Source organism: Sarcophilus harrisii, chromosome 1 (assembly GCF_902635505.1).
Source record: "Sarcophilus harrisii chromosome 1, mSarHar1.11, whole genome shotgun sequence".
Taxonomy (NCBI): Eukaryota; Metazoa; Chordata; class Mammalia; order Dasyuromorphia; family Dasyuridae; genus Sarcophilus; species Sarcophilus harrisii.
Genome location: NC_045426.1, coordinates 361,537,108 through 361,557,812, shown reverse-complemented (window position 1 = coordinate 361,557,812; position 20,705 = coordinate 361,537,108). Strand labels below are relative to the sequence as shown.

Genomic DNA, 20,705 nt, shown 5'->3' with positions numbered 1-20,705 from the left:
TCTAACCTATTCTTCCTAATCATACAGCCACAACCTTAATTCAGGTATTATTTTTCATCCAGATAATCACAATGGCCCCCCTCACTCTTCTTTCTAATTTATCTTCCACAGCAAGCTTCTGCTTGAAAACCTTAAAGTAGCGAGAACCTGCCATATCTTGAAGTGTCCCATTTTATCTGATTATTAGGAAGTTTTTTTTATTGCTTTGCAACATTAACCTACTGCTCTCTGGAGTCTCACAGAGTCTCATATCTTTCTCATATGATAATACTTCATGTACTTAGATGCAGCTCCCATATTTTTTATGAGTCTTTTCTACATCATCCAAAACATCTTCAACTAATTTTCCAATACCATCCTGCATCATCTTTCTTAAAACTGTGTAGCTCTCCCAAAGGGGATCTGGCTAGGTCACAAGAAGCTGGCTAGATGATTCAGAGCATAGCTAAGAGTACCATAAATAGGTCATCTGTCTTTAAACTAGGCCTCTATTTTTTAAAAGTTTTTTATTTTCAAAATATATGCATTCAACCTTGCAAAACCTTGTGTTCCAATTTTTTTCTCCCTCCCATCCCCCCAACTCCCTCCCTTAAATAGCAAAAAAGCCAATATATGTTAAACATGTCGATTCTTCTATACATATTTCCATAAATATCATGTGGCACAAGAAAAATCAGATCAAAAAGGGAAAAAATGAGAAAGAAAATAAAAAATAAAGAGACAACAACAACAAAAAGTGAAAATACTATGTTGTGATCCACAATCAGTCCCCACAAGTCTTCCCTTTGGGTGCAGATGGTTCTCTCCATCATAAGTCTATTAGAATTGGTCTGAATCACCTCACTGTTAAAAAGAACCATATCTATCTGAATTGATCATCATATGATCTTGTTGCTGTGTTCAATGATCTCCTAGTTCTGCTTATTTCACTTATCATCAGTTCATATAAGTCCCCCCAGGCCTCTCTAAAATCATCCTACTGATCATTTCTTTTTTTTAAAGCTTTTTATTTTTCAAAACATATATATGGACAATTCTTTAACATTAGCTCTTGCAAAACCTTGTCTTCTAATTTTCCCTCTTTTCCCCCATGCTCTCCCCTAGATGGCAAGTATATGTTAAACATGGTAAAAATATGTTAAATCCAATATATACATACATTTTATACAATTATTGGGCTGCACAAGAAAAATCAAATCAAACCAGTTTAAAAAAAAAAAAAAGAAGCAGCAACAGCAGAATAAAATGAAAGAAAGCAACAACGAAAACAGTGAAAATGCTATGTTGTGGTCCACCCTTAGTTCCCACAGTCCTTTCTCTGGGTGCAGATGGCTCTTTCTATCACAAGATCATTGGAACTGGTCTGAATCATTTCACTGTTGAAAAGAGCCATGCCCATCAGAATTGATCATCGCATATTCTTATTGTTGCTGTGTATAAGGATCTCCTGATCCTGCTCATTTCACTCAGCATCAGTTCATGTTCATGTTAAGTCTCCCCAGGCTTCTCTGAAATCATCCTCCTGATCATTTCTTAGAGAACAATAGTATTCCATAGCATTCATATTCCATAATTTATTCAGCCATTCTCCAACTGATAAGCATCTACTCAGTTTCCAGTTTCTAGCCACTACAAAAAGGACTGCCACAAACATTTTTGCACATGTGGGTCCCTTTCCCTCCTTTAATATCTCTTTGGGATATAAGCCCAGTGGTAACACTGCTGGGTCAAAGGGAATGCACAGTTTGAGCATAGCTCCAAATTAGAATAGAATAATTGGATCTGTTTACAATTCCACCAAAAATGTATCAGTCTCCCAGTTTTTCCACATTCCCTCCAACATTCATCATTACCTTTTCCTGTCATTTTAGGCAATCTGAGAGATGTGTACCTCAGAGTTGTCTTAATTTGCATTTTTCTGATCAATAGTGATTTAGAGCATTTTTCCATATGACTAAAAATGGTTTTAATTTCCTTTGACCATTTATCAACTGGAGAATGGCTTATATTCTTAAAAATTTGAGTCAATTCTCTATATATTTTAGAAATGAGGCTGGGCCTCTATTAATGCAGTTAAACCACTGTTTGACATTAGCTTTTTGGGTTGCTATGTCACGGTATTGAAACCTTTGATTTTTCAACAAACATTACATCATGAGGCGGTAATCCTCATTACAGTGATCACTGTACACTTATATTGTTTGATGATAAGTTATACTGATAGACCTCCAATATGGAGCCACTCTGCTTATGTGGTCCTAATGACCATAAAAGCATAGCTAAAGACAAAATTTGTGCTTTGCCACTATCAACTCTGTGTTGGGAAGATAAGACATACAGCTTTTGTGGATGATTACTGATGTTTTGTTTATCTTTCATTTTCTTTTCTTTTCTTTTAAAAATTATTATTAAAGCTTTTTATTTTCAAAACATATGCATGAATAATTTTTCAACATTGATCGTTGCAAAACCTTGTATCCCCATCTGCCAAAATGACTTACCAAGATGTGGCCACTGTGTATGCTTCAGCTTTGTGAAGCCATAGGTGACAAATGAGTGCCAGGTAATCCCCAAAGACAGATGAGCAACCCTGCAAAGGGCTCCCCAAGCCCCCACACCAAAGGTACCAGTCCTCCTTGAATATCCCATACATTCCACAGAGAAATATAAGGAACAAGGAAACAATCCCAGAGAAACAGATATTATCCTTGTAGATATGTCAACTTGATAAAAACATGGCATTCTGTAATAAGGGTTTCTTGGGGCCTGAATCAAGGATTCCTTAAAGGGAATGAAACTCTTGATAAGCTGCAGGGGTCTGAATTAGGGTTCTCTTTTGCTGCTAGTTAATGTTAGATCCTGCCCCCATTTTATGGTCCTACTAAGGAAACTCCCCTACTGATGCCTCCCTCAATCCTGCTTTCAATAAGTGACCCCAAGAACTTCTCCAACACATCTGGGTCCAATTAGTAATGTCCTCTTCTGTATCTTGAACTGATTACCTGTTCTTCACAAAGCCCATTCTTGAAGTATGTAATTTTGCCATCTGAACCCCAACTTTGAGCATGCATCCTCCCCAACACAACTGCCTTGTAGTGAGTTTTTTGCATCCATCTCTGCTTATATTGCCATGCGATATGTGTCTACATGCTTTCTGCACTGTATTACAATAAGAGTTCTTTGTATTAGTTTCCTGAGTACCAATGTCATGGGGTCAAATATGGCACACTAATACATATAAATCATAAGAAATTTCATACATTTAACTAAGATATTTCAAGTAATAATCATATAGCATGCAACAAGTCTACTTTAAGGATGTTCAATATTCTTTTTCATGTCTATTTTTTTTTTTAGTATGGTACTATTCAGCCATTTACTTCTGACCCCTGCCTTCCTTAATCTGTCCTCCCTTCTATCAATCCCACTTTCTCTTTCCTATTTCCCCTCCTACTTCTGCCCTCTCTTCTGTTAGCTTTCCCTCTTCCCCTTTCTTTTCCCTTTCCATTCTTACGTCCCTTTAGGGTAAGATATATTTCTATTCCCAATTAATTATATGTATGTTATTTACTCTAAGTCAAATCCAGTGAGGATAAGGTTCAAACAATACTCCTGCTCTACATTCTTCCCCTCTGCTGTAATAGATCTTTTGTGCTTCTTTGTGTGATTTATCCCATTTTACCTCCCATTTCTTCTTTTCCCAGTACAGTCCTTTTTCCATCCCTAATTTCTTTTTTTATATTACCACAGTAAAGTCAACTTATACCCACATTCTCTATGTATACCCTTTTAATTGTCCTAACAAAGATACATTTCTCAATAGTTTTATAAGTATCATCTTCCCATGTAGGGATGTAAACAGTCTAATTTGTAAACAACATGTTTGTTATTTTTTTCTTTCCTGTTTATCTTTTTATGCTTTTCTTAAGTTTTGTATTTGAAGATGGAATTTTCTATTTAGTTCTGGTCTTTCCATAAGAAATGATTGAAAATGTCCTGTTTCACTGAATGTCTTACTGAAAGATTATGATCAATTTTGCTGGGCAGTTGATTATTGGTTGTAGTCCAAGCTACTTTGCCTTTTGCAGTATCATATTCCAGGTTCTCTGGGTCTTTAATGTAAAAGCTACTAAGTGTTAGGTAACCTTATGTTCCTTGATATTCAAATTATTTTTGGCTGCTTGCAGTATTTTCTCCATGACCCAATAATTCTGAAATTTAGCTACAATATTCCTCAGAATTTTAATTCTGAGGTCTCTTTTAGATGATTAGTGGATTCTTTCGAGAATGATTTTACCCTGTATTCTAGATTATCAGGGCACTTTCTTTGATGATTTCTTGAAAGATGATGTTCAGGCTCCTTTTTAAAAAAATCATGATTTTCAGGTAATCCAATAATTTTAAAATTATTTCTCCTAAATCTATTTTCCAAGTTGATTGTCTTTTCCAATGAGATATTTTATATTTTCTTTTATTTTTTCATTTTTAAAAATTTTGTTTGAATGATTCTTGATTAGCTTCTACTTATCCAATTCTAATTTTTAATGAATTAGTTTCTTCAGTTGGCTTTTTAACTTCCTTTCCAACTTGCCAATTCTACTTTTAAAGTTTTCTTCAGTGTATTTTTTTTCCATTTTGCCAAATTTCTTTATTTTTTTATAATCAGCAATAAATGACATTTATTACCAATGGAAAATGACATAGGATGACATGAAGGTTGTTATATTAGGGACATATAACTGGTTTTTTTGTATTTAAGTGTATTTTTTATTAAAGCTTTTTTTTATTTTTCAAAACATATGCATGGATAATTCTGCAACATTAGCCCTTGCAAAACCTCATGTTCCAGTTTCTCCTCTTCTTTGACTCCCCTTCCCTAGATAGCAAGTAGTCCAATATGTTAAACATGGAAGAAATATGTTAAATCCAATACATGCATACATATTTATACAAATAACTTGCTGTACAAGAAAAATCAAATCAAACCAGAAAACAAAATGATGAAAAAAATAAAATATAAGAAAACAACAACAGAACGAGTGAATATATTATGTTGTGATCCACACTCAGTTCCCACAGTTCTCCCTATGGGTGTAGATGGCTCTCTTCATCACATGATCATTGGAACTGGTCTGAATCTTCTCATTGTTGAAGAGAGTCACGTCCATCAGAATTACTCACTGTATAGTCTTGTTGCCATATACAATGATCTCCTGGTTCTGCTTATTTCACACAGCATCAGTTCTTGTAAGTCTCTCTCCAAACTTCTCTGTATTCATCCTGCTGGTCATTTCTTATAGAACAACAATATTCCATAATATTCATATACTTTATGAATTTATTCAGCCATTCTCCAATTGATGGGTATCCACTCAGTTTCCATTTTCTTGCCACAAATTGATTTTTTAAGAAGTTGATTTCTTCAGTCAAATTTTGTGCTTCTTTTTCCAAGCTGCTGGCTTTTTTTCTTTCATAATTCTCCTCAACAGCTCTTGCTTTCCCCCTCTCCCCCATTTTTCTTCTATCTCTCTTACTTGATTTTTAAGATCGTTTTTGAGCTCTTCTAAGAGAACCTTTTGAGCTTGGGATCAAGCCATATTCCCCTTAAAGACTTCACATACAGGTATTTTGTCATTGTCGTCCTGAGTTTGTTGTTTATGATCAGGGATCTTTTTGTTTTTTGCTCATTTTTTAATTTTTTTTTTTTTTGCTCTTTTTTTTTTTTGCTCATTTTTTAAAAGTTGAACTTTGTTCCCAGGGCCCAGCGATCCTGCCCAAGCTTCTTTTGCTGGGGCACCAGAGGTTTTGCCCCTGCCTTTCTGCACTGGGGCTGGAGGTGCTGGCAGCTTTCTCACTGGGCTGGATTGGCTTAGCCTGGTTCCAACTGTTGTGCTGGGGTTCTGGGGCTTGCCATTTGCTTTTTTGTGCTGGGGCTGGAGGCCTCACAGGTGGCTTGTTGAACAAGGAACAAGGGGTTTCAGCTGTTGATCTGTGCTGTGGCTAAGAGCCTTCTATTAACCTGTTCATACTCCCTCTTTTACTCAAGTGAAACAGACCTTTCTTGAAGTCCTTCTAAGCAAAGAAAATTGTTTCACTCCATCTTTGGGGGGATCTATCACTGCAGAATCCAGGTAGAAGCTTGTTTCTGAGAGAAATTTGGGGAGAGCTCAGCTTTCTGGTTTCTTTCTACCACCTTCTATTCAGTCCTTTAACATGACCAAATGTCTTTAAGAGGCAAGCATAAATTTTAATGTATAACTAGGATTTAAAAAAAAATGCCTGGGTACTCAATTATGTGCTGGTAATGAATGTCTTTGGTTTCAAAAGAGACTTAAGAATTACAGAAATTTGGAATATAACAGAACAAGATATATTACTTTCTATGGCCTGAATAATTAAGATTATTCCATATCACAGATTCCAAATAATCAAAACTTAATGGAATTCTCTAGGAGAAGGGGAATTAGATGCAAAAAAAGTGCAATAGTTTATATTTTAATATAAAAACATTGTAATTGCCAGATTCCATCAAAATTATTCCTCCTACAGCTTTTACAGCAACCTATAAACATCTGCTCCCCCAGATGGTTGTTTTACTTTTTTATTTTACTGTCCTAAATCTTGCAGCCTGAATATAATAATTTGCAGAAGACAGAAAATAATTTTTTTTGCTTGGTTGGTATTAATTTATTTTATAAGTCTCTAGCAGAATTGCTTAGATAACTGCCTCTTTAGAGCTGTTATCTGTTGCTATCACTAGAATAATTTCCTATAATAAGTTTTTTATACAAATAGTAGGGCATTATAATTGCTTGTTAAAGGAGAAAATTACCCTCAGGCCTAGGTGGGTGGGATCTAACACATTAGATTTAAAAATATAATATTTAAAAATAAAATGTTTATTGAATGCCTATTATTGAGTGCCTAATAAAGTACTATGTGCTGTGGGGGGCACAAAGAGGTATAACACATGATTTTTACCTTCAGGAACATTACCATCTAATTCTCTTCTAGTCGTTGCAAAAGCAGCAAAATGTGTGATTAAAAAAAAAAAAGATTAAAGAAAAAGGGCCTCATGATTTGTTTAGGATTTGTTCTTAGACTTAGTTTTAGTTGATTAAATGTATCAAAGGCAACTTTTTAAAAGTGTTTTAAAAATATTTTTATTTTAACTTTTTTTAATTTGAGTTCCAAATTCTCTCCCTCCCTATAACCAGGTTAAATTATTAATAGAATATTCTGCAATAGATCCCACAAAGTCCCTGAAAATCTAACTAATCAGTGTACTTACTAGGTACATAAATTCTACTTCATTAAAGGATTCATTCATATAAATTACCAAAAAACAAGCTTTAGTCATCAACAAATGCTGAGATGGCACTATATGAGTAAATATCCCAAGTCTTCAGTGATGGAGTTGAAACCCTCAGGATTGTATGATGAAAGCTACAAATAATAGGGTCACAGATTTAGAACTAGAAGGGACCTTATGGGCCATCTAATCCAAGCCTTTCATTTTAAACATAACAAAATTGAGGCCTTGAAGAGGTTAAGTGCAATGACAAGACAGATTCCAACCAGGGCTAGGATCTGGACCAATGTCCTCAGGCTCCCAATAAAGGATCCTTTCCCACTGCACCATATATTTGTTCACTAATTGTATCATGGTGTATTTTTGTTGCCCTGTCTAGAATACAAGTTCCTTGAGGACAAGGAAGTGTATTCTTAATTGTCAAAGGTTCATTAAACACTTATTTGTAGATAATTTAGTTCCTCAAGTACATGGAAGATCAGTTGCTGAAAGGGTGTTAACTATTAACCTGTAATCATTACTTACTTTTGCTATTGACATGAAGTAGTCTTTGAACCATTCTAAACATGATTCTAACAAGATTAATCTAGGGCAATAGTCTAACTTTAGCAAAGGTTGAACAGTTCAACTCACTTCAGAGAAACATAAGCAGATCTCTGGGTGGGTTGGGGAAGAAGTAATTCTGCAGTACATTTCCCAGCAATAATAGAAAGAGGTCAGTGAGATCAAGAGTTCCAAAAGATCTAGGTTTACGTAGTTTCAAGCTCATTATTTGTATTTAGGGCTAATATTGAAGGTGCCTACAGCTGAAACTATGGATAGCTGAATAACATGGTACTATGCCACTGTTATCCCATTCTTTTTTCCCTTTTCATACCTTTTTATTGCCAAATAAAAAGTATCCATTGAAAAGTATTCTGCACTTCCTTCCTCCACTTCCTCACTTTCCATTCACTTCTTAGTCCCCTACAATGAAGTTTCTGTCACTACTACTCCACAATTTTGTAGTCTCAAAGGTCATCCATACCCATCCATTTTTCCAATGCAAATCCTTCCTGGCCTCTATAGCACTAGCCACCCTTATTTCATTCTGATAGCATCTCTCTTCTCCCTTGATTTCCCTGGCAATACACTCTCCTAGTTCTCTTATTCTTCAGCCATAGCCATCGCCTCTCTGTCTCCAAATTGTCTCCTCTTCTTCCACCTACCTAAAATGTAGGTGTTTCCCTTTTGCACTTACTATATTCTGTTTTGTACTGTGTATGTATGAGTAGCATTGTGACATGTGTTTGGGGGGTGGATTTGGAGTAATATCTCGGTTCAGCTTCCACCTAATATGCTATCAGTATGACAAGACATTTCACTTCTCGGGCTCAGTTTCCTCACCTGCAAAAATGTAAACACAGCCCACAGGGTTACTGGGGCCATCAAATGATATAGGGTGTATAGTAAAAGAAATAGTTGCTGGAAGTTACCTGGGCTACATTAATTTTTTTCCTTAAAAGATACTGAAACCATTCTTGAGACTTTACTGTAGGCTCAGGAGAATGAAGGACAGGACTACTGACACTTCCCTATTGTTGAATTTAAAAGCCACACTGAGTTCAAGCTCATCATTGGTGTTTGAACAGAATACCATAATGGACAAACTCAAGAAGGGGGAGGGGGGTATAGAATCGTGTTCAAACGAATCAATATCTTCACTGACTATCTTTGTTGAATATCCTTCTGCTATAGCTAATTAAACCTCTTTTTGCTTGTAAGTAAATAAGACTAACCTAAATAATAAGGTTCATTCCAATCTTGAATTTAAGCTGCAAGAAGCCTAGTCTGATTAGGTCAGTCCTACAACAAACCAGAAAAAACAATACAAATGTCAATTATTTTTATTTATGTATATGTCTTATCTCCCTTACTCAAGTTTAAGTTCTTCAGGGAAATAAATTTGACATATCTTTACAGTTCCCTTAATATCATTTACAAATATTGAAGAATTTATTTTTTCCCCAATATTGAATGAATGAATGGAAGGAAGAAAGTCTTCCTCCATTCCAATATATATTCTCCATTCACCAAGCTGTTTTTCCTAAAACACATTTCTTAAAGGCATTTTCTAAGACCTAAAAAGTCTTATCATGTTACCTCTCTATTCAATAAACACCAATGACTCCCTATTAACTTCAGTATCAAAAGCAAAATACTCTGCTTGGCATTCAAAGTCCCATTCCGATCTTTCTTTAAACTTTCCTGCCCCAGACATATGACACTGGTCTCCTGGCTAATCCAAGGACAAGATACTCCATCCTTCAGCCCTGGGCATTTTTTCTGGCTTGTCTCCCATGCTCCCTCCTCACATCCACCTACTGGTTCCCTTGGCTTCCTTCAAGTCCCAATTCAAATCATGCCTCCCCAAGTTTTTCTGAATCCTTTTAATTCTGGTGCCTCCTTGCTGCTAAGTGTTTTCTTCTTATAATTTATAGTTTATATATATATATAGTTTATTTGTTTATAGTTTATATGGTTTAATTGTATTTATTTATTTGCTGTCTTCATTAGATTGAAGATAAGATCTGTTCTTGTCTCTTGAGGGCCTTTATTAGTATCCCTTAGAGCTTAGCACAGTATTTGGCACACATTAGGCACTTAATACGTGCTTTTTAAATCTGGAGAAGATAAAATGATAGTGATTTAAAGATAAAAGATTTCAAATTAGTATATGTTAAAAAGTAGTAAATTAAGCAAAATAAAATTGTTAGTTCCTTATGACCAAATTCCTCAACTTGTACTCCATTTTCACAAACTAGATCAATCCCTGTCTTATTTTCCCTTCCCTCCCTGTATCTCAGTTCCTCCAGAGCTGGGGGGTTTTTCCCTGCTTCCCCCAATACTCCCGGGAACCCTAATCTCTTGCACATGGATACCAATTCCCTGGACAACTCCATCAACCATCTATCAAGACATTATCCTTGGATCCCTGCTTGGACAACACAGACTTCCTTATATTAACTTCTAAGACCTGCCTCAATTGTTTTCTTAACTATAATAGAGCTCTCTAATGATTAAAGCAAAAATAACTAATACTGATTTATCACTTTGAGGTCTGTTTTAGGTACATCATTTCATTTCATTCCCAGTGTGTGAAGTAGGTCTCAAAAGTATTATTCCTCCCATTTTACAGATGAGAAAATGGGGTTTCAAAGAGGTTAACCGATTTGCTCATAGTCACACTGCTAGAAGTGATGAATACAAGTCCAGGACTCTTTCTACCATATTATGTTGTCTACTCTGGTCTGGCCAAATCAGTTCAGCATTGTTTCTTTGCCTTTGCCCTCGTTCTAAGATTATCTTGAGTTCTGAGCACGTGGTTTAGAAAACAATTTTACTTTTTCAAACCCTCAACTCACCAGAAAATTCCCTATCTCTCCCACTTATGTAATTATGGCAGTTCTAGGTAGAGACTTTTAAGTTCAATTAATGTATATACATTCTTATATTACCACACTGCTTTGCCAAACTCTTTTCTTAAGGATATTAATCTAAAGTAAATCATCATTTACTTTAAAATGAGCCTTCATACAGCCAGTAATTCTGATAAACATCTCATTTCTAAAATAAAGGACCATGTCAAATTTATAAGTCATTCCCCAATTGATAAATGGTCAAAGAATATGAACAATTTTGAGATGATGAAATTAAAGTCATTTATAGTTATATGAAAAAATGCTCTAAATCACTATTGATTAGAGAAATGCAAATTAAAATAACTCTGAGACACCACCTCACACCTCTCAGATTGGCTAAAATGACAGGAAAGTATAATAATGAATGTTGGAGGGGATGTGGAAAATTGGGACACTAATGCATTGTTGGTGGAAATGTGACCGGATCCAACCATTTTGGAGAACAATTTGGAACTATGCCTGAAAGGATATAAAACTGTGCATACTTTGACCCAGTAGAACCACTCCTGAGTCTATATCCCAACAATCATAAATTAAATAAATCATAAATTAAATAAATCATAAAAAGCAATCATAAAGGAAGAAAAAGGACTCACATGTGCAAAACTGTTTGTAGCAATTCTTTTTTGGTAGCAAAGAATAGAAAAAATGAGTAGATGACCATTGATTGGAGAACAGCTGAACAAGTTGTGGTATGTGAAGATAATGGAATATTATTGTTCTATAAAAAATGATGAACAAGCTGATTTTTAGAAAGTCCTGGAAAGATTTACATGAACTGGTACTGAGAGAAATGAGCAGAATCAGGAGTACACTGTGCATGATAATAGCAAGAATGTGTGATGATCACTATGAAAACCTTGGTTCTTTTCTCAAAGGTTCAGTGATCCAAAGTAATCCCAAGGATATTTGGACAGAAAATACATGAGCATCCAGAAAAAGAACCAAGGAGACTGAATGTAAATCAACATATGTTATGTTCATTTCTTTTTTTTTTTTTTCTCTCCCCCATAGTTTTTTCCCTTTTGCTCTGATTTTTCTCTCCCAACGTAATTCATAAAACAATGTATATTAAAAATCAACTAAAAAGTGAGTCTTTATAAATTCACTTTTACTTATCAAGTTCAAATTTTACAATGTATTACCTGAATTGTTGGTCTCGTTTTTTAGCAACGAAATCTTGTCTATCCTTTTCTCTTGCTTCCTTTAATACTCCAACTTTCCTTCTCATCTCGTCTTGTCTAATCTTTATTGAATTTTCCTTCATTTGAATTTCAGCTAAATATTGATTTTCTTCCGCTTCTAGGAGTTCCCGAAGCCTGAGACAAAAAAAGTCAGGAGTCAGAATAGCTCTGCCAAAGAGCAGCAACTGATTAAGTTATTATTTTTGTTATAAACTGCTTTTAGAATTGTATCTAATTTTAAGATTTTGTAAGTAGAAGAGGGAAATATTCATTTCCCTTAGTCAGTGTCTTGAATATAATAAGTTCATAATAAATATCTGCTGAATGTAATTGATTCCTGAAAGATGCCTTAAAGGGATTTTTTTTAAACAAAGTCTTCCATAAACAATCTGAATTATGCAAAAAAGTCACCAAATTCTTCATGTTTTAACCCAGTGATTTCATTTTATCATGGACAGAAAGAAAAGTCTTATATATAATAAAATACCTGTAGTAGCAACTTTTTAATTAACCAAAAATTGGAAATAAACTGGATACATATCCATTGAGGGGCCAGGTGAACAAATTGCAGCATATAAACATAATGGAATATGATTTTTACCATAAAATCTTATAAAGAATTCAGACATACACAAAAATATGTATATGGATTGATACTGAAGGAAAAAATTGGCACTGTACTACACCCACCAACTGACTACAATAATGTAAATGAAAACAACATAAAGATAAATCAACTCATATTAACTGAGAAGATTATCCTAGACCTGGAGAACAGATGATAAAACAGATGCTCCTACCCTTGATACAGAAATGAGAAGCTGCAGATGTTTAATGTTTCATATGCTGTCAGACATAGTTTCGTTTAACTGCCTTTCTTTGTCATAAGGAAAGTTTCAAAGGGAGTAGAAAATTTTGGAAAATATACAAACCAAAAAGCATCAATAAAACTTTTTTTTAAAGTCTTCTGCAATTCCATATTTCAGAATAACTTGAAATGATAATTTATGATCAGGCTGATAGTTCATTTGATAAAAAAGTTAAAAATATAAAATGAATATTTAATAAAAGATTTAAAACAAATATATTAAAAATTAGTGAAAGTAAACAAAATAATTTTGTTTATAAGAGAACTGATACAGTTAATTTATACTTTAATATATTTAATATCTACGGGCCATCCTGCCATCTAGGGGAGGGAGTGGGGAGAAGGAGGGGAAAAATTGGAACAAAAGGTTTGGCAATTGTCAATGCTGTAAAATTACCCATCCATAGAACTTGTAAATAAAAAGTTATTAAATTTAAAAAAAGAGAGAGAACTGATACAGAACATGTTATCATGGGTGAAATTGGTAGCCAGGGGCAAGGATTAATTTTCTGAGATTTGATCTCTAAATCATGATCTTTGAGATATTGCTGAATAATTGTTTAGTTGAAAAATTAAGGAGTTTGTTTCTTTTTTATATTGTTTGCTGTAGTTTTAGCACTAAAAATTTCTGTAGATTTGGGGGATTACCTGTTTCTTCTTTCTTCAGTATTTAGCAAAACTCCTTGCATAGCATCTTCCACTTGTCGCTGCACATTTTTGTTCATAGAAATTCGGTCAATGTGCATATCCCACTCTATACCCAAGTGAAACTTTTCATTCTCTTTCATGGCATTTTCAATGGCTTCTTTCTTATATGTATCATGTCTAAGTTTACGGAGATGTTTCTCAGCTTGTTGATCTTTAGGAGGCCTGGCCCTCTACAAAGAAAAACAATTTGTTAGTAATATACTGAGAAGTATTTATTTTCACTTAGTCATGACTTTAATCCAATATTCATAGTGGCAACTCAGTCCATATTTAGGGTTAGGATATTATAGATAATGGGATAGGTAATAATCTAATATTTAGTTATTAATCTTAGAATATTTTCAGTTACCTTAGTTCTCTGGAAATTCTCACATAAAATTATCAAATCAGTATCAAATATTTGTTCTGGTTCTAGTTATATGTATTATACTAGAATTTGAGATATGGGAGAGATCATCTAGTCTAAGCTGCTTATCTTATTGAAGAGAAACCAGATTTTTTGAATAGGCCTCTCGACTATGAGGATTTAAAGAGGAGATATTTATTAAGGAAGCTACTGAATGCTTACCCACAAAAAATATATCATGGCCTCCTGGGTCTATTTTCCAATGAACAAAAAGTTACAATGAAAACTTGCAGGAAATGTGAATGAGGGCCTGAAAAAGAAGCTAATATGTACCCTCCTGGTCACCCCGAGTTTTCTGTTGATTTCTGTAACTTAAATGAATAGATATATGAGACCATGCATTGATAAATGAGAGCATAGACCAAAAAAATCAATCAGTAAGTATTTGTTAAGTTTGTTCTATGTGCCAAAGATTATGCTGAGCTTTGGGGATCAAAGATGAAGCAATTCCTGCTTTCAAGGAGTTTGCATTCAATGTAGGAGATAGTATATAAATGCTATACATAATATATACAAAAGGAAAACTAGATAGCTTAAGGAGATAAGGTATTAGCAATTTAGAATTAGAATTAGAATTAATTAGAGAATCAGAAAAAGCTTCATGTAGGAGGTGACATTTGAGCTGAGACTTCCAGGAAACCAAGAATTCCAAGAGGCAGAAGTGTGGAAGGAATATATTCTGGTAATGAAAATCAACCAGATAGGAGATAGTATTCATTGCTTGATCAGAAACACATGAAGGGACTAGGCTGTGAACAGATAGAAAAAAAGAAAATTTAATATTTAATCCTAGAGGCAATAGAGAACCAGAAGAGATGAAGTGTCATGTTGGGAAAGCCACGTCTCAGGAAATATCAGAAAGTGGAAGGAACACAAAAACTCTAACATAAAAATAAGTTTGTCCGTTTTAGAGATAAAGTTCCAAGGAGCACAGTAGAAAGGGCAGGAAAATAAAAAGCTGGACAGTGATGAGAGGGGGCAAAGGGAGAAGAGAAGGACCTTCTCTGTAGTAATCAAGGATTCAGAATCCCACAAAGGAGGACGTTGCTGACCACTTGAGGAGGAATCCAGGCAGAGGATCAAGGATAGAAGGAGCTCCACTAATGACGGGAGGTGAGCAGATCTTCATCAGAACAGATGTTCACCCTCACCAGCAGGTGCAGCCACAGTATCCTAGACCAGGCAGCCCTGACAGAGTCAGAAAATGCCATCTGCTCTCTTCTCTCCTCCCCGGGATTTTCAAGAAAGCACTCAGATATATCCACCAGGAATTATTTGTGGGATTAAGTAAAAGCACAGTATTCTGGTTTTTAGAGTAGGAAGCCCTCAAGTTCAACTTTTCATTTTACAGATAAAGAAACTGAAATCCGGGAAGGTCTTCCTGACTTGTTCAAAACCATGTAAATATTAAATGGGCAGCGTTGGGATTCGAACCCAGTCTTCTGATGCTTCCTATATAACATGGTATGGCTTCTCAGAGGTTGGAGTAGTATGTTTTTGGCTAGCTAATCCTACTAATGGATTACAACTAATGGATAACAACATAATTCCATTCTGGAAGATCCATTTAACAATTTAACTAATTTTGAAGATCAATATGATCAGAGTCACATTTTTATGGGATTTCATTAAAAAATCATCACAGACTTTAGTTCCACTCCCTGGATCACACAGAATTCTATAAAATGTTTTTAACAACAACCTTATGAGGTAGCATTGTAATGCCTAGTAGGGAAACCAAATTAAGATGAGAAAGTTGTGTAGTGAATATAGAGATGGGTGACTTTAAAGAATATTGTTATTAAGAGATAATAAAACTCCTTGCTTTTATGTGAATAAGAAGCACCAAGCCTCTCTCTACTGATAACATTTTTTAAGGAAACTTGTAAATATTGGAGACATTCTGTAGGAAGAAAAATTTTGAACAGCATTTATCTTTACCAATTATCTTTTTCTTATCATTAAAAAACAATAAGTACTGTCATATTTTTGTATTGCTCAGATCTTTCAGTCTATTATGACAAAAAGTAAGGTCTGCTGTAGAATACCTTTTGGGAAGGACATGTCCACTAAGAATGTCCTTGAAGTGTGTATTGATAATTTTCATAAAAATATTAATGGGAAAGTAGGCAAATAGGTCATTAGTTATTAACTTACTAATTGTGACCTTTTTTGATAATAATGTCTGTTTTTTTCCCTAAGTAACATCTCCTTTTTCAGATATCTAGAGAATTAATATAAGGATATTAATGCAAGTAAGTTAACTTAGTGAGGTGTTGCAGGGGACAGAGTACTGGGCCTGGAGTTAGGAAGATCTGGATTCAAAGCCACTGTCAATTTCAGTAGTTTTATACATTACTAATCTGATCAATGGGGCAGCAAGTCATTTCAGTATCTTTACCCAGAAAATCCCAAAGGGGGTCATGGAGAGTCTGACAGGATTGAAACAATTCAACAATAAGGGAAGAAATCCTTCAATGTTTTCATAATTCTTTCAACTTTAGCCAAGATTTCTTCTGTGCATATTTTGTCTAGTCTCTTTATTCTTCCCTTTCTGCTTCTGCACAGTGGTTTTCAGTAAGTATACTACTTTAAGAAGAGTACTATAAGACCTAATTAGAAGTGTATGTAAAAGCTTGTGGATATATGACAGGAAAAATTGTGTAGCAGAAGCAGGAGATAACCAATGGAAGACCTCCAATACATAAAGTTGTTCTTCTGTGAAGATTTATGGAAGACATGAAGAAGAATGAGAGGGCTTTGAGGGATTTTATCTTGGCAAAGATACTGGAGTGATTTGCCATTCCTTCTCCAGCTCATTTTTACAGATGAGGAAACTGAGGCAAACAGGGTGAAGTGAGTTGCCCAAACAGCTAGTGTCTGAAGCTGAATTTGAACTCAGGTCTTCTTGACTCCAGGCCTGGCACTCTAGCCATTGTGCCACCTAACTGCTCCAAGTTTATATCCATGCTATATATATTTTTATATGTACGTGTTGTCTGCCCTATTAGAATATTAATTCACTCAGGACCAGGAGATCATTATATACTTCAACAACAATACTATATGATGACCAGTTCTGATGGGCCTGGCCATCCTCAGCAAAGAGATCAACCAAATCATTTCCAATGCAGCAGTAATGAACTGAACCAGCTACACCCAGAGAAAGAACTCTGGGAGATGACTAAAAATCATTACATTTAATTCCCAATCCCTATATTTATGCTCACCTGCATTTTTGATTTCCTTCACAAGCTAATTGTACAATATTTCAGAGTCTGATTCTTTTTGTACAGCAAAATAACGGTTTGGTCATGTATACTTATTGTGTATCTAATTTATATTTTAATGTATTTAACATCTACTGGTCATCCTGCCATTTGGGGGAGGAGGTGGGGGTTAAGAGGTGAAAAATTGGAACAAGAGGTTTGGCAATTGTTAATGCTGTAAAGTTACCCATGCAAATAACCTGCAAATAAAAGGCTATTAAAAAAAAAGAATATAAACTCACTATAAGCAGAAATTGTCTTATTCCTTATACATGTATCCCCAGAATCTAACAGTACCTGGCACATAGTAGGAACTTAATAAATACTTGTTGACTAACTGATTGGTTTGACAATATTAGAGATATAACAAATCCTTTATTATCTGAATATTTTCTTTATTATCACTTATTAATCATTAAAATTTATGTTCTTGTATTACAATAATAATACAATATTCAAAACTAATTTGTGTTACATAGATGATACAAACATATAGATTTCTTTTTTATTTTATTTGAATTATATATTATTTTTCCAATTACATGTAAATATGGTTTTCAACATTTATTTTTATAAGATTTTAAGTTACAAAATTTTTTCCCTCCCTTCCTTACCACTTCCCTCCCCATACTAGCAAGCAATCTGATATGGATTATATGTGTATGTGTGGATTTCTTGATAAAAACAAAAATAATACAATATAAAATAGTAATCAAAGTATAACCTACTGGCATAATTTTTCCTATGGAGTGATGGTAGGGAATTATGAAGATAAAATTCTTCTAAACAGTTTTTTCTAATTCTAAAATCTTATGATACTACCCTAAAGAGGAACCTCCAAGTCTGTCATCACTAATAATTGCTATGAACAGAAGCAGTGTACTGTTCTCTTGGCAGGTGGCTGCTATGACTGATAAGAATAGTTCTAAAGGCACAAGTTACAAATCTGGAAGTTTACCATTGGCTTCCAAAAATAAACAAACATTAAACACTTACATTTATTAAGCATTTGCCAATAGTGCAGATAGAATTATATTAGTGCTGGTTCATCTAGTGCTATTAATTCTGTTCTCATTCAAGTAACATATTTATGATTACATACTCAAACTTTAGAATAGCTACAAACCACATCAACATTCTTCAAGTCTTCTCTCTCTGTTCCTTGTTTCTCCCTCCAAGCTTACAATGATTGATAAACATGTTCAGGATAGATACTGGGAGGAATGTAAGTCACTGAACTACATGGTTGGACTGACAAATTAATCACAGTTGATGGGTTTCTGACCCACATGGAGGATTATAGGATCTAAATTTGGAGTGGTTAGGGACCTCAGAGGCTATATTGTCCAATCCCTTCACTGAACAGATTTAAAAAAATGGGGCCCAAGAGCTTAAGTGACTTAAGACAAGTAATAAGCAACAAAGGCAGGATTTTTAACCCAAATCCTTTTCTCTTTCTACTATAACCTGTTGACCATACAGGAACCTGATAATCTGATTTCTTCTAACTTCAGATATTAAACACTGCTCCTTAACAAAAGAAATGTCTTTCCAAGCTGCTGGTCTACTTCCTCCAAGTAGTTTTCCTAGAATTATTCTTGATGAAAAAGAATAGATCAATGAATTAGGACTGTAATTAAAATAAATAAAAACTTAGGAATAAAAATTTTTAAAACTCCAAGTAATAATAAAGATAAAAATTCTGAAAATCAAAGAGGGGATAAATAAAATTGAAAGCAAACAAATCAATCTCAAAAGAAATGCAAAGTATTGGTAATCATTTGGAGGGAATACTTCAAAAAACACTAATAAAATAAAAAGAACTGGCAATTAAAACTTTCAGTTTCCATCTCCCATCCATCAGATTGACAAAGATTTTTTTTTTTTTAAAAAAAGGACATCTTGTTTTATTTCCATTACAAGCCTGTGAAATAGATGCTATTATTCCCATTTTATAGATGGAGAAACTGAGGGGGAGAGTCTGAGGCAGAATTCTGGTCTTGCTGTTTCCACATCCAGCAAGTTTCCTAATACTTTAGGGGACAGGGTGGCCCGGTGGAAGCTGCACTGACTCTAGGGATTAGGAAACCCCTGGATTCTATTAGGGACACTACCACTTGCTAGTTGTGGGACAGCTCCCCCCCCCCTTTTCTGTAAAATGGAGCTATCATTGGGCGGTTCTAGGATCCCACAGCCACACTCACCAATGCCACTACAAACGGCGTAGCGCCCTTCACCTCGCGGGGCAAAACCCGCTCCATAGTTGCTCGCTGCACTACCTCCGCAGTTTGCCAATTCAGCCCTCAAAAGGGAGCCCCTCCGAGCCCCACTTCCGGAACGCTAAAGGCCGTTGCTATGGTGAGCCCAAAGCAAAAGGATTGGTGCGGGGAGGAGACAAGAGAGGAACTAGTCCAGCAGGAATAGCCGGAAGTGGTCCCTGGTTACCATAGCAACAGAACTGGACCGGCTAGAACTAACTAGATCTGGATGTCAGATGCAGGTTCTAAGTACGTTGTGCTCTAGGTGCCGGACCGACCGACTGCGGTGGGCGCGGGTCCTTAAATTTGCCTTTCTGGAGCTTTCAGCAGTTTATGCTGCTATTCGTAATAATGTCATTGATGGGAAGCACTTGTGAGTCGCATGTAATTTCCCCCCAAACATACACAGATATAACCCCCCAACATACATATTTTGTAGGAAATTGCATACATACATTTACATATAGCTAAATATCTATATACATACATATATATACTTTTTCATATATATGACAAATGTATAGACATACACACACGTCACAGGTTTGCTGTGTAATCACAAAGAAAAACGATGTTTGTTGTTCTGAATAGTATACAATTTAAATTTTTATGAAAGGGTGGCAAAAATAATCTGTGATATTTATAGGCACTTCATGTCCTACTCTTTGCCACTCTATTTAGGGTTTTCTTATATTTAGGGTTGGTTTTCCAGTTCCTTCTCCAACTCACTTTACAGAGGAGGAACTGGGGCAAACGGCATTAAGTAGACTTTCTCAGTGCGGCAATTGCCTCGTCCCAGATTTGTACTCAGGAAGATGAGGTTTTCTGATTCTAACCCCAGTTCTCCACCCATTGCCCCACTTACTTTCTCTTAGAGAGTATCTAGTCCAAGCCTCTCTTACTGGTGAGGATAACAAGCCACAGAAAGGAAAAATGACAGACTACTTATTTTTAAAGTAATAGGGCTGGGATTCAAGCCAAGATTTCCCTAATCCTTAACTATGTAGCTATTAATCCTTAACTAATGTAGCTAACTACACTATACTATAACACACAAACTCTGAACTGCCTCAGAACAGTCCTTCCTTTTTTTTTCTTTTTTTCTTCCTTCCTTCCTTCCTTCCTTCCTTCCTTCCTCCCTTTCTTCCTCCCTTCCTTCCTTCCTCCCTCCCTCCCTTTCTTTCTTTCTTTCTTTCTTTCTTTCTTTCTTTCTTTCTTTCTTTCTTTCTTTCTTTCTTT

The 20,705-nt window shown here is 35.1% G+C and overlaps 1 protein-coding gene across 1 annotated transcript in view; it reads right to left on the bottom strand.

Moving 5' to 3' along the window:
- CFAP53 (cilia and flagella associated protein 53) overlaps positions 1-19,639 on the bottom strand; it is a 34,909-nt gene extending 15,270 nt beyond the window's left edge. Inside the window, exons 1-3 of the mRNA XM_012541163.2 lie at positions 19,413-19,639; positions 13,474-13,703; positions 11,919-12,092 (exon numbers count right to left, since the gene is read on the bottom strand). Coding sequence (XP_012396617.1) covers positions 11,919-12,092; positions 13,474-13,703; positions 19,413-19,469 — 461 coding nt within the window. The 5' untranslated portion in view covers positions 19,470-19,639. The remainder of the gene's footprint in view (positions 1-11,918; positions 12,093-13,473; positions 13,704-19,412) is intronic.
- Between the last annotated feature and the right edge of the window lie 1,066 nt (positions 19,640-20,705).